General features: G+C 35.8%; 1 protein-coding gene across 2 annotated transcripts in view; it reads left to right on the top strand.

The window, feature by feature from the left end:
- LOC106877200 (ubiquitin carboxyl-terminal hydrolase 46) overlaps positions 1–15,703 on the top strand; it is a 53,074-nt gene extending 37,371 nt beyond the window's left edge. For both annotated transcript variants that reach the window (XM_014926045.2, XM_014926044.2), the window contains exons 3-9: positions 3,165–3,384; positions 5,017–5,097; positions 7,079–7,212; positions 8,429–8,589; positions 9,176–9,308; positions 10,047–10,190; positions 11,180–15,703. In XM_014926045.2, coding sequence (XP_014781531.1) covers positions 3,165–3,384; positions 5,017–5,097; positions 7,079–7,212; positions 8,429–8,589; positions 9,176–9,308; positions 10,047–10,190; positions 11,180–11,281 — 975 coding nt within the window. In that variant the 3' untranslated portion in view covers positions 11,282–15,703. The remainder of the gene's footprint in view (positions 1–3,164; positions 3,385–5,016; positions 5,098–7,078; positions 7,213–8,428; positions 8,590–9,175; positions 9,309–10,046; positions 10,191–11,179) is intronic.
- The last annotated feature ends 6 nt before the right edge of the window (positions 15,704–15,709 follow it).

Here is a 15,709-nt window from a genome sequence, read left to right as displayed (position 1 = left end):
TAGTGACAATTATTTACAACTGCCATGTGATGTCAAAACAAGTAGACATAAATGTACACACACACACACACACACACACAAACACACACACGCACACACACACACATACATGATGGGCTTCTTTCAGTTTCTATCTACCAAATCTACTCACAAGGCTTTGGTCATTCCAAGATGATTGAAACAGAAGGTGTCATGCATATTTTTTATCTGATTCAATTGAATCATTAAACATTACCATTGTTCACTTTGCAAATTCACATATATTTATTTTTAAGTGTTCTGTTTTCATTCTTCCTTAAAAGTGCATTGAATAAGCAGCTAAACTTATTTTAAAGAAAACTTCCCCACCACTGGCATCAAATTCCATCATAATTTTAGCTTAATTGCTAAATCAATATTTGAATTCATATCATGCAGAGAATTATTTTTATAATTCTTGTAGTATTTACATCCTTTAGAATATGTTTTTTCTAACTCCATTTTATTAGCTTAAGAAATATCTTCTTTTCCATTCCTATGACCTAATTGCTTTCTGATGTGTAAAGCTCTCCTGCCACATCTCTGCGTCTCCTATTGATGAGATTTCTACGTAGTTCTTACTGCATCCCTTTATCAATTCACTTCACTTTTATTGGGCCACAACCATTAAATATAGCTTTGCAAAACATTCTGAAGGTATAAAATAATAGTAATTCTGTTTTTTGTTGTAAACAAAATTCCAATAGCTGACCCATATGTGTGTCTGTGTGTGGCGGGGTTGTCTTAAGAAAGTGAGAGAGAGATGAAGTTGATGATCACATTTATTCTTCTACGCTCTCCTAACAAATTCTTACTCAAGCAGGAAGCAAAAGTACCATCTTAGTTTCAGGTAGGAGCGATAAAGTTATATTACTTAATATTACTTCAAACGATTTAGAGTTTTACTCTTTCCCTCTCGCTGAAGTGATTTTAACGAGAAGAGAATTAAAGACAAAAGAAAATTTATTGAGCTCTGAAATATTAAATCAGATAACCCCATATCTGTTAAGCTGATATCCCATGGGCATATGGCGTAGTGGTTAAGAGCGCGGGCTACTAACCCCAATATTCTGAGTTCGATTGCAGGCAGTGACCTGAATAATAATAATAATAATAATAATAATAATAATAACATAGAAAAAGTACCTTAGGAATAAGAACCCAGGTTAGAAATTTCCCCAAGACACCTGATGAAGGCTGGAGGGTATATCAGCCGAAATGTTGTGTTAATAACAAACAAGATGAGGACAAATATCTGTCAAATGTAAATGATGTAAATAATTCTTCATCTCTCAAATATAGAACTGTAGTTCCTTTTAACCATTTTATTTGAAAGTATTTAGTTATTTCTGTCAGTGTTCCATACGAGTTGACTATTTTACCTCTTTTCTAGCTTGTCATACCATTTCGCTTCCCAGTATGTCTGTCAATAAAGAGATAAAAAGGTGACTCTATAAAAGGAGCTAGACTGAGAAGTAGCAGTGTTGAAATCCTGCTGACCCTTTGTCTTCACACAACGTATATTGATGAACCCTTTCGATGTAAACCTTTCTGTTTGGTATTGATCGAGATTAAAATCTTCCATCTAAAGTGCAGGTTAATCTATGTTCGAACACTGTCTTGATTTTCCTAAATTCTGTATTATTTTCAAAATTTATTGAAACAAAGTGTATTTCAAGAGAAATTTGGTAACGAAAAAGGGTTAAAGTCATTTCTGTAACTGGAGTTAATGGTTGATGCTTTGGAGTCTAAACTAAACCTACTCCATCCTTGATTCATAATGGCAACATGAAGTGGTTAATATTTTTTTCCATTTATCCACCACAATTACCAATAGGTATTGGAGTTTGCTGCAGAGCCGAGTTTATTCCACTTTTTCTTAAACAGCAGAGCGTTTCATCTCTCTCCCTTGACAGGATGTCATGTTATTGAACTTAGCACAGAACTCACTTGACAGTTATACAATATCCCCTACTGCTTCCCGTTGTGAAACGCGCCTCGTCATGGTATCTATTTATAGCGAAATAACATGTCACAGACATTGCACAAAGTTGGTGATGGAATGAAGTTCCTGAACTCTTTGACCTCAATATTTAACCAGATGCAACTGTCTGGGAAAACGGAATAAGCACAATGTGAACTTCATAGTTTTCATATTTTGTTCCATCCATTTTCTCTGCCCACAATTCCTTTGGGTGGTTAGGGTCCCTAGGTACCTTCTATCTAGGATCCTATTAGATGCAAATGCCATTACACTTTCCGGCTCAATTCCCAAGTGTGACCAATTGAGATTATGGATATTTTCCAACTTCTTGGTCTATTCTTTGGTCTCCTAAACTCGAAGGATTTCTCTTGTGTTCCTTCCTTGTGACATTTTAATTACATGTTCATCATAGCAGAGCTGTGACCTCTCAATGCATAGAAGTAGCACCTCAAACTGGAGAGACCCCTTGATTTCCAGGCTGTGCACCCTATCGAGTTTTGAGATTTGTTATATTTCATTTATCATCTGTGGTGTTATTAATGACAGTAAACTTAATTTCAACGTCCATTTTACAAGGTTATCTACTTAACCAATCACAAACGTAATATGAAAGAGAGAAACCCAGTTTTATAATCTTAAGCAAAGAACTAACGATGTTTGTTTGTTTTTACATTGGTCTATTTTTACTATGCTAACATGGATGATTTCATATTACTGAGGGATTTTTATTTCCACACATTTTCAAAAGTGCAGACTATTTTTTTAGCAAAGAACTGCCAATGAAGTTCACTGCTCGATGCCATTTCAATGCATTGAGCACTGAATGTAAACACACACAACACACACACACATACTTTGCAACCACATGGTTTGGGGTTCAGTCTCACTGTTTTCCACTTTGTGTCTTCAGTTATAACCTTGCTGACCAATGCCTTTGTGAATGAATTTGGTTGACAGGAATTGCCTATCGTGTATGTGTGTGTCTGTGTCTATATATAATGTATGTCTATGTGTGTATGTATGTATGTATATATATATATATATATATATATATATATATATATGTATGTATTTATGCATTGTTTTGTTGGTGGTTTTTTTTTTTGTAATTGTATTTGTTCCTTCAAAGTTGGTCAATGTATTTGATTTGTTTTCCTTTCAGTTTGGAAATACGTGTTACTGCAATTCTGTGTTGCAAGCGCTATACTTCTGCCGTCCGTTCCGTGAAAAAGTTCTGCAATACAAATTACAACAGAAGAACCAGAAAAAAGAAACACTGCTAACATGTCTTGCCGATCTCTTTTACAATATAGCCACGCAGAAGAAAAAGGTTGGCACTATAGCACCAAAGAAATTTATTACCAGGTTACGTAAAGAAAACGGTAAATTCTATTTCTTATATTGTTTTCCTTGAGTAATCTTATATTTTTCTGACATTGTTAATTAATATTTAATGACTGTAACAAATAAACAACATATCTTCAGAACAGAAAATAACTTTAAAAAGAAAAAAAATCTCATTTCAATTCTTTCAGTATTTCATATGGAAACAGACATTATTCAATATAATGTAACACTGAGGTAAACTTGTTTAAAAGGATACCTGTGGGGTTTGAAACATTTTGGCCAAGCCTTTCTGGCGCTGACTCATTTGATATCACACATTTTAATGTTTTCTTTCTCTCTCTCTCTAGCATCTAATTATGTTTCAAATATGAATTAGAAGCAGCTTGAAGTTTATAAACAAAATCGAACACACCTGCTCAAGGTATGTGTATTGTTAGTTCATGGGTCAGCTGTGGTTTTTAGGCATAAGAGAATACATTCTCTATGGACCTGGTGTAAAAGACACCTCAAGTGAGACAACTCACATAGGTCCCTTCTCGGAGCAACAGACATCGATGTTTCGTCATTGTTGTTACTTATCAATGCTGGACAGCAAACAAGACCTGCGCCAAGCCATATCACTGCCTATGACTCTCTGCTAAATGGATTGGGAACCATCTGCTGTACCAATGTTTCATGCCATGGAAAAAAAATCCAAATATGAATTACAAGCAGCTTGAGGTATATAAAGAAATCAAAACCACAGCCAACCCACAAACTAACAACACGCATACTTTGTCTGTGTGTGTGTTTGATTTTGTTTATTATTGACCCTAACCTGTCTTTCAAGTAAAGGATCTCTTACTTCATACATCTTGAGTGGACAATTTGTTGACAGAGGTGACAACACAGCCACATGTGACAGGCTTCTTTCAGTTTCCCTCTAATAAATTCACTTGAGGTTTTGGTTGGCTTAAGATGGAAAGAACATTTGGTTGTAAAACAATGCCTTAATAATATATTCATATAAACCTTCGTAGCATGGAAAAACAGATGTAAAAACTAACAAATATCTATAATATTGTTATGTACAACCAGATTTATCACATGTGCGTACTTGGATGTGAGAAGGCCTTTCACTGTGGAAATAGTCCCAAGAGAAAGTTCTCCTCGTGCTCAATATGACTGGTAACAGACTGGGCTGTGAATGACGACATCAGAATGTGAGACGGGTTTCTCTGTCATTGCAAATCATCAGCTATGAATACTGAATTTGTCTTTCACAGGACTATATAAATGATAGTTCTTATTTATAAGAATAGTAAATAACTCATTTATCCATGTAAGTAAAAATTGGTCAAGCTTGGATTAAATAAGCAGAGTTGCACAAAGCAGCATTGAATTAAATATACTCCTGTACAGTCGTATTTAACCTGTTCATATACACTCAAGTTTGGGAGAGCCTTTTACTGCTGAAATTGGCTCAGGAGAAAATTTTCCTCACAGACAATATGTATGTAAAGACATGAGGCCCTTTGATATTTTGTAAGTGACAACATGCACACTGGAGCTCCCAAACCAGTGCCCTACCACTGGATGTTGTTTAAAGCCATACCCAGGTCAAATATACAATCACCATCATTTAACATCTGTGTTCGTAAGCGTCAGTAATTGTCTTTGTTTTTCAGAGTTGTTTGATAACTATATGCAGCAAGATGCACACGAATTTCTGAACTATCTCCTAAACACTGTGGCTGATTTGTTGCAAGGTAAGACATCTCATTCTCTCACACTATCTCTTCTATCAAAGTTTTATGCCATGGTGGCAGTGGTGGTGAACTTTATTGTTTCATACATAGGCACAACTGCATCGAAATATTTGTCATCATTGTCTCGTGCACTTTTGCTGCACATCAATGATCAACAACAAAAGTCTGCCTGATTAAGTGGGAGTTCTCCCATTGGATGAAGTCATGGCAATACTTGGTTCTGATTTTCTCATTGTGTTTTCTTGGTAGAGATATTGGGACGGTTTGCCATTGGCTTCCCGAACTGGATGGCCATTGGCCCACGAAGAGCACCTCTACCCTTCAACAGGGCATCCAGACATACTCCTCGCAAGAGTAGCAGGCTACTCAAGTGGGGGAGCTAGCTTAGTTACCAACTACTCAACTATGGAACTGCTGCTTGTAACAGGTTTCATCATCCTGTGATATGATCCCTGACCTAGCTTTAATTAAAATCATTTCTTTATTGAAAAATGAACGCAATTCCATAATTTAAACTCTGTACAATGAAGATCATATCTGGGACTGTACAAGAGTCCAAGACATCAAAATATTACAGCATTCACCGTTACCCGATATCACAAGACTCACTGAATATAAAAGGCTGTTTACATTGATAGATGCATTAGACAAGCCACGTTTGTACACATCACTGAACCTAGCATTTATAATATAGAAGTGTGTTTTGTGCCGATGCCAGTGTCGCATAACTGGCCTGTTTAAAGATACCTTTCAATCGTCAGGCAATATGCTGTGCTTCAGAAGACCTGTTGAGTCAAGTGAAATTGTAGTCATGGCCAATGCCAGTACCACCTGACTGGCACCCATGCTGGTGGCACGTAAAAAGCACCATTTGAGCATGGCCGATGCCAGTGCTGCCTGACTGGCCCCATACTGGTGGCATGTAAAAAGCACTCACTACACACTTGGAGTGGTTGTCATTAGGAAGGGCATCCAGCCGTAGAAACATTGCCAGATCAGATGGGAGCCTGGTGCAGCCTCCTGGCTTGCCAGTCTTCAATCAAACCGTCCAACCCATGCCAGCATGGAAAGCGGACCTTAAACGATGATGGTGATGATGATGAGTAATGCTACAGCTGACACCTTCTCCACTTTGCACTGTAGATAGATCACTAGACAAGTGGACAGGTATTGACAGGCTCATGTGTTTATTTAGTGCACAGATGGGCAGATGGATCGATATAGAGGTAGGTAAACAGGTATTTAGATTAATATAAGTAGACTCAGGTATTTATATATAGGTGGGTGGATATTTGGATGGAGGAATAGATAGAAGCACAAGTTCCATAGAATCGATCACACTTTGATAGAGAATTCTAATCATGTAAAGGGAAATAATTGACAGATCTAGTGTAAGTTTATCTCGGAGCTTACCAACATGTTGACGACAGTCTTTTGATGTAACTTTTTGATATAAAAATGAAATATCTATTTGTTATTGTTTGCCCACATCAGTGCTATGTTCAGGAAATAATTATTTCTGATTCATGCCATGTTCAGAAATTATTAACCATTGTTCCAACAACCACCTTAAGCACCTTTTTGAGCTCCATGTGTTTAACATACCTGGACATGCCTTATAAAGTCAGAAAACAGCACAGCTCCCATGACTTTCGGAAACATTTTTTCACAAACTACCTGTATCAGTTGTTAGCTGTCAAAACATTGCATCCTTAAAAAAAACCTCCATGCTTCCTGAAATTCACTAACCCTACACCTGACATCCCCTTCCCCCTCCATACGCATGCACACATGTCTATCCTGACTCATACACTGTTCCCTTTCCTGGCATTTGTACATAATTCTATGTACTGCGCATGCACCTTTGATGAGTTGTAGTGCACCTGAGCACTAGACACAATAATTTCATTACTATTAGTGTAATAATTGAAATTCTTTGGTTGCTTGTGTTAGATGATTATGTTTGAGTTTTGTTTTAAAGCAGAGAAACAGGGTAACCGAAGTAAATCAACAGTTGGAGGTGTTGATATCCATCCGAAGGTTGCATCAACATGGGTTCATGATATTTTCCAAGGAACGCTAACCAATGAAACTAGATGTTTAAATTGTGAAACAGTAAGTCTTTAATTATTTTCTAATTGCTAATATCATCACCATTATCATTACTTCGTTACGTGTGGCTCAAATGCAGCTAGCTAGCAGAATCAGTAGAGCATTGGAAGAAATGCCACCAGGCATTTCTTCCAATTCTGAGTTCAAAATTCTGCTGGAGTTGAGTTTGCCTTCTTCCTTTTGGGGTCAATAAAATAAGGACCAGTAGAACTCCGGGGTTGATGTAATCAGCTAATCCTCTCCATTTGAAATTGCTGGCCTTGTGCCAAAATGGAGAACCCTTTTATCTGGCTTAGATGAAAGTGCAGTATGTATGACCACCCTTCTGGATCCTGTATCATCTTGTTAGATCCAACATCTTTGTCTGTCCTTGTTTGTCCCCTCTATGCTTAGCCCCTTGTGGGCAATAAAGAATTAAATATGAAGACTCAACCTCCAAGCTTGCAGTGAATCTCTTTATAAACAGCAAACTGTATATCTAGTGTGCCAGTGGTGTGACCTTGCACCAGCTGCATCAATTTCCAGCTGTTGAATCAGTCCATAAGCACACCCATTTACTGATTCAGTGTGAAGTCTGTGGTAAGTGCAGAGACGAGCAAGGCATTGCGGAGACAAGTGTTGTTTGCTCTGGTCACTGTGGTAATTGCTTGGAGATTTATCTGCTCTTCTTTTACCCTCTGCCATAAATTTTGATGTTTTATCTTCATAACTAAAGCTGTGCAGAATGAGGCTTTTAACACAATTCACATTATTATGCCTGTTATATGTGTGTGTGTGTGTGTGTGTATATAACAATTTAGCTAGGTGTAAAATTCGCCTAAGGGATGTTAAATATCCGAAGAATTTACTGGTTTATATTACCTATATCAATAACAATGGTATTCCAATAGGTAAATAAAAATATACAGTTTATTAATATATAAATATTAATAAGAAATGAAAAAACAAAACAAAACAATAAATCAAACAATTATAAATTCAATTCAATTTAAATATTTTATACAAACAAATGATACATTAATAAAACAAATTTTTTCAAGAATAATCAAATCTGTTTAAATATGTAATGGTGTTTGTATAAAATATTTAAATTGAAATGAATTTATAATTGTTTAATTTATTGTTTTGTTTTCCATTTCTTATATATATGTGCATGTATGTATATGTATTTACATGTGTGTATGACTTTGAAATGATTTATTATGTCCTTGTATTTCAGGTCAGTAGTAAAGATGAAGATTTTCTAGATTTATCTGTTGATGTTGAGCAGAACACATCGATAACCCATTGTTTACGAGGTTTTAGTAACACAGAGACGTTATGTGCTGAACACAAATATTACTGTGAGGTGTGCTGTAGTAAACAGGAGGCTCAGAAAAGGTTTGTTGTCATTCCAGTGATCATAACCAACTCAAACTCACACTTTCTACCATGTTCCCCGTTTTTTTTTTGTTTCTTTTGTGTCTTTGTTGCCATATGCATTCGCTAGCTTTCTTACAAAGGGGTCTAATGCTCTTAGCTTAGACTTTTTTGGGGGCAACCAGATCGAACCATCTCAAGTGTAACTGCCAGAAATGGTCGTGACGTCTGGCACTTGACTGAGGAAAGAAAACCAAGAACGACCCGTCCTTTTTTGCCTGTCCTTCTGATTGTTGTTTCTCTTGTCCGCCTTTGTATTGTCTGTCTGTCCGAACGTTTCAATGCCCTCTATTGTGTTTTTGTTCCAATTGATTTTTAATCCTTTAGCATTCACTTTACTCTCTCAAATGTATGTGATTATATATTTCCAAAATGACACTGTAGGGTAGGTATGAGAGGCAGAATCTGACCACTTTCAACATGAAACTGGTAGAATATTTGATATGAACATTTTAAATGATAAAGGACTAAAAAAATTTTGTGTAACATTTTTTAAAACAGCATTTTTTTTAAATGGTTTAATTTCGCATGAATTCTTTTGTTTCAGAATGCGAGTCAAAAAATTACCTCAGATTCTTGCCTTGCACTTAAAGCGTTTCAAATATATGGAGCAGTTGAACCGCTACACAAAACTTTCCTACCGAGTTGTATTTCCTTTAGAACTACGTTTATTTAATACCGTAAGTACTTCTGTTTATCACCACTTAAAACATAGTACATATATATATATATATATATATATATATATATATATATATATATATATATATATATGTATATGTATATATTCTTAATGCTAAAAGCACCATCCAAGTGTGAGCTAATCTTGATTTAATTTTGTTATTGCCAATGTGGCATTGTATATCTTGACACAATGCCAGCATTACCATCTCAATGTTTAACAGCAAATCATTGGACTAATGATTAAAGGTTTCTAGCATGACTAAAACAAGACTTCCTGTTAAAAGGACAGATAAATCAATCATAGGATCAACAACTACCTTGCTGTAGTGAATGGAAATCCTCAAGATGGGCAATATGTAAACATATTTTCAGCTCACACTGTATAGTGGTTGGTATTAGGAAGGGCAGCATTCAGCCGTAGAAACCAGGCCAAGTCAGACTGGAGTCTTGTACATCACCCCAGCTTGCCAGTTCTGGTCAAACCATCCAACCCATGCCAGCATGGAAAACGGACGTTAAAGGATGATGATGTCTAATGTATTTCTACAATTCCTGTATTTCTGTCAATCATTGTCTATAACGCAAAAAAACCCCAAAAAACAAAACAATCTAGTTGATTTTGTACCTTGTTAGAAGCAATTAAAATTCGATTAAAAAGTTGCTTTTCTTTTTCAATGTTTCTAATTCTTTATTCTTTATTCTTTATTCTAATTCTTTATTCTGTTGTTTTTCAGTCTGATGATGCATATAATCCGTACCGACTGTATGACTTGGTAGCAGTGGTGATTCATTGTGGAAGTGGACCTAACAGAGGCCACTACATCAGCATTGTTAAAAGCCATGGCTTCTGGTTACTTTTTGATGATGATATTGTTGATGTAAGTTGTGGTAGTTTTCGGGGGGGGGGGTTCTTTATTTTAACCCTTGTTTGTCCAGTTCCATCGTCATTTGTCTTTTCAAAATATAAACACCTTTGTAAATACAGCACAAATAGAATAATGTGTTACAGGCCATGTAAAGGTCAGTTATTAATTTGGCCACTGTATGTGGATTACATGATATTGCAGTAAGAAGGCCAGTTGTTAATTTGACCACTGTAAATAGAGTATGTATTGACCCTTTAGCATCCAGATTACTCAGTCAAATGTAATCCTATTTATTCACATTATTTTGTGTTAGTTATGCATTGTGTCATTTCTTCAAGATTGACCTTGTCACATAGCCTGTGAGAGGCAGGATGTGGTCAGTTTAACTGCTAAACGGTTCTGTTAGTCCACTGACCGGTCCCGCTTGTACAGCTTGGTAATCAGACATCTGCAAGTTATTCGTTTGTTGAAAACCTCTTATAGATAAAAAAAAAAAAAAACCTGTATGATACTGGAACCATCTCAGGGCAGCATGATGTACATTACTGCAGAGATATTACAAAATTCTTAACTCAGCGAAAGATATTTCTTTACAATTTATTAAAGAATTATTATGGAAACCACCATAACATAGCCAGAAGACATTCTTAACAACTGTGAGATAAAAGAATCAAACAGCAACCAGTATTTAAAAAAAGACTCTTACTATGAACAGACTGATAGACTTGACTTCTGTGTCCTTATATTTTCGAAAATATAAGGACACAGATCATGTCGTACAGCCATCTGGAGATGATGTCTCCTGGGGCTAAATTACAGCAACATTTGTCCTAAACCGGGACTGCCATGTTATGTTGGCAAATAATCTTTACTCCAAAGAACTCAGTACATTAGTGTGGCACCAGTGTAGTCAATAGCACCCATGCTCTTTAATTTTGTTTCACTTATTGCTACGAGTTTATCTTGAATTTTATTCTAAATTTGTTTTCCTTATTTTACAGAAAATCGATGCAAGTGCAATAGAAGATTTTTATGGTCTTCCCTCAGATCTCCAAAAGAATTCCGAATCTGGTTACATTTTGTTTTACCAATCATGGGAATGAGAACAGTGCAGCAGCTGCAGTTGTTAATTGACTTTAAATCTTTCTAGAAGACATGTTCTACGACCAGTTCCATTATCGGACTAACCAGTGTTTGGGTGAATGCAAGATCACTCCGAAGCAATACAGATTTTGCATCAACCGGGCTTTCAGTTTTTTCCCCCCTGAAACCTCTTGTTAGCAATGAAGCTGGTTTGGTTGGTTTGTTTCTTTCTTCAGCACATCTTCTACTAGCTACTGCTGCTGCTGCCCCCCCCCCAGCTCTTTTTACATCTAGATGTTGTTGTTGTTATTGTACAGAACAACAACATTACCAAAGACCACAGTCACAACAACAACAACAGCAACAACAATACTAGTTATATAACAGAAACAAACAAAGCATCTGAAAGAGGTAAACGATGTTATGAAGTGTTCTTTTCCTCTTCCTTTGCTCCCTGTGAAAAGCTGAAAACTACTTCTGAGCTTATTGCTGAGAAGACGACGACGACCTCAGACTCAGCCCATTGTGACTACTTACAAACTGGGTAAAGGTGGAAAATAACAAAGCACCTACTAGTCTAACCTGCCAAACTGTTGGTCTTACAAGGAGGATTATGCTAAAGTCTATGCTCAGCTAACAGTCTTATATGGAGGTCTATCTAGAATTGTCAGTCTTATATGGAAATCCATCTAGAACTGTCAGTGTTATGTGGAAGTCTATTACTGAATGGTCAGCCTGTCTTGGAAACCCATCCAAAACTGGCAGTCTAGCATGGAAGTCTATTCACAATTGTCAGTTTAACATGGTAGTCCAATTAGAACTGTCAGTCTTGTATGGAAGCCTGTCCAGAACTGTCAGTCTAATATGGAATACTATGCAAAACTGTCAGTCTTGTATAGAAGTCTATTTACAGAAGAATCAGTCTAACTGGATGTGTCTAGTCTAATATGAAAGTCTATCCAGACCTGTCAGTCTTAATATAGAAGTTATTCTTGAGCTAACAGTGTTATAAGAGTATGTCGATGTCTCTGTTGAACTGTTAGTCTCACAAAATGACTTCAGTTTATTCTCAGTTTTTGCTGAGCTGAGAGTTTTATATAAAAGTTTTCAATAATCAGCTGTAATCTGTGTTAAGTCTTCTATCAGACCCCCCACCCCTCGCCACCAGATTTTTATATGAATATTTATTTACTCTATTTATGAATTAGCTCTCAAAGTTTTCTTTTAATAATAACTATAATAATTTTTCGTATGTAAAATATTCAGCACGTTTATTTAAAAAAACGTCATTTTTAACTATTAATGGTTGAAAACATTTCAAGTAACTCCCCTCTTTTTTTTTAATCCTTTTTTTTTTTTTTTTTTTTCTAATTATTTCCTCAACTTCTATTTGCCTTTTGTGGGCTGTTCTTTGTAATATTTGCGAGAAAAACCATTGGCAGCAGTAATACCCAGTATGTAGAATAATTTTATCATCGTCTTGTGAAAAAAAAACCCCCAAAAAAACAAAAAAACTAAAAAAGAAACTTTACCAAAATTTTTTAATAATCTGTTTAAGATTCCACAATAAAAATATGTGTGACCTTGGTTGATATATGCACGATAGTAGCTACCACAGTGATCAACTATTATCATATAGCAGGACATGTGATATTCTTTATTTGAAGTTGATGTAATTCTCATCTATTTGTTGGTTCTTCCCCTGCTACAGTAACAGTTTTGTGAAATTATGAGTTTTTTTTTTTTATCCCCCCCCCCCTCCAACCCATTGTTAAATAATGTGTTGACATCAAGATGTATCGAGTTTTGTTTCTTTGTTGAAGTGTTCCCTTTGTTTGCCGTCATTATTCTTCAATATAAGCCCCCCCCCTACCACCACCACCACTACCATCATGGCTACATCTTCAGGGTCTGCCCTTTATTTTAAATTATATTGCTAAAAAGGGGCCACTATGTTAAAGTTTGTTGCTAATTGAAATCACCTCGATCTAGGGGAGATAACTTCGCTAATGTTTCTTGGCAAGTTTTTGGGTGTTTCGTGGCGGTGTCAAAATTTGTAGATTTGGTTTGCATCTGGTACGAGATTCCATTTATTGTTTAATTTATCTTTCTGTGCCTTTCTCTCCTCCTCGATCTATCGATATGTCTTTCCTTTCAAAACTAGAACTATGTTACAAGTGATATTTTAAACGAAATGTGTTTTTTACACATAAAAAAAAAAAAAACATTGATATTCTTCAAATTTAAGTTTTTTTTTTTTAATACTTAATATAATAATTTATTCGCTGTAGATTCTACAGAAAAAGGAGAAACTATTGACTGACATCTATTACATCCTCACTAGAGCTAATAATATAAATGTGTTCATATTGTAAATCATTAGCAGATCTGTTTTGATTAATTTACACCAATTATTCTAATATGAAAGAAACTGCCCCTTCCAGGAGTCCTCCTTTCTCACTGTCAATAGATTCAACTCCCTCTTTCTGGTCCCGGTCAATTGGAGCTATTTACTTCAGTAATCCCTCTTATATCAGAGTTCAAAATACAACCAGGATCCACTTTGCTTTTCATTCCTTCCAGAGCTGACAGAATAAGTACCAGTCATAGACTGTTGCTTATTCAATCGTTTGCCTGCCCCGTGTGATTCACAGGACATACTTTCCTCACGTCCATGCATTCATAGTATGATACACATTCCTAATTTCTGTCAACCACCAGAGTCAATCGAGACTTAGGAAAGAGAAGCTTTACATTACTCGGAACATATGAAACCTGGTCAAACTAAAAGTCTGAAAACAAGCATGGACAAAGATTTGGACAGGCAAAAAGTTAATTAATCCAAAAAATGACCATATATATATCTAAACTATGTATCTCAGATTGAAGCCTACGGCTCATTCAGTTATATACCAAAATTAAGTGTTTCTCATTTGTTTAATTTATATGAACAATAATTAATTGACAATTTATTTTCTATATATCATTATATAAAACTCTGTACTTTTAATTAGTATTGGTTGTGATGAGAATGAATCAACACTAGGCTAGCTTCTATAGTTACCATCACCCCGTCTTTATAAGAGCCCTAATAAAACGGACATTTCTTATTTCAGAATTCTGCTAAATAGTACTTCTTTAAATGGTGTGTGTGTGTGTATATGTATGTATGCATGTGTGTATATATATATATATATATATATATATATAAAGTGATTGATAGACAATATTCTAATCAATGAAATCTAATTTTAGTTTCTACTCTAACCACCATTTCCTTTGTTGTAATTGTTGACCAATGACAGATTTGTTTCATTTGTTGCCTCACTTCAAACATTTCCACCACCCCTCATCAAATCCTTATTCAGTTATGGTCCCTTAACCCGTTAAACTGTTTCATAGCAAATTCCTGTTGCCCTTTGTGTGTGTGTGTAATACATATATAAAATTACATTTTATAGAAGTCATTTTAGCCAGAGATATTCTCTTCCCATTTATTTCTTAATAGTGCTGTTCACTATGCTTTGTAAAAAGGTTTCATCAGGCTTTTGCAACTTAATCATTGACACAATTATGCTGCATATACAATGTGTATGTGTGTGTATTATTAGTGTGAGGCCCTACAGAGTGCTTATCCGTTTCACAGGTCCATATGTTGATAGAGCGACCCATGGGATTTCTGAAACAGATGAGCCCTTCTTGGGGCCTCTTGCTAATAATAAAATACACACTCTGTACAAGTATGTATTGAGTAGTTAGAAATCTGATCTTCCCAGATCTAAGCTGGGCATATCCTGTGTATATATGTGGGATACACCCAGTTTACATCTGGGAAGATCATACACACAAGCACACACACATGCACACACACACACACATGCACACACACACACACACACACACACACACACAAGTACAGACAGTTCTCATCTTTGCAAGTTGTTTCAAATTATTGCTTGTTAATCTAGAACTTGTAAAGTAGAAGGCATTTTCTCACAGACCCAAACATCAAAAGAAGGTCATCTCTGATGTCTCATTAATCTTATTTGGTTAATGGAGTTATCTTAGACAGAATGGCAGCAAGTTTGATGGTGCCAGCAACTGGAGTGTCAGGGTTGCCAAGCCTCACCAATATATTTTGCTGTTTGGCTCAGCTGACAGGTCTATTGATCTGCTTGCAGATAGATTTTTGAACCATTTCCCCCCGAGTTCCATGCAGTTTAAATACGTTCTTTTACTCTTTTGCTTGTTTCAGTCATTTGACTGTGGACATGCTGGAGCACCACCTTGAAGGATTTTTGTCCAACAAATCGATCCCAGGATTTATTTTTAAGTTTAGTATTTATTCTATTGGTCTCTTTATCCAAACCGCTAAGTTACAGGGACATAAATACACCAACATTGCACATATATATATATATATATATATATATATATATATATATATA

The sequence above is a fragment of the Octopus bimaculoides genome, chromosome 10, assembly GCF_001194135.2.
Source record: "Octopus bimaculoides isolate UCB-OBI-ISO-001 chromosome 10, ASM119413v2, whole genome shotgun sequence".
In the NCBI taxonomy this organism is placed as follows: domain Eukaryota; kingdom Metazoa; phylum Mollusca; class Cephalopoda; order Octopoda; family Octopodidae; genus Octopus; species Octopus bimaculoides.
Note: the sequence above shows the minus strand (reverse complement) of the source record. Positions and strands in the feature narration are given on the sequence as shown.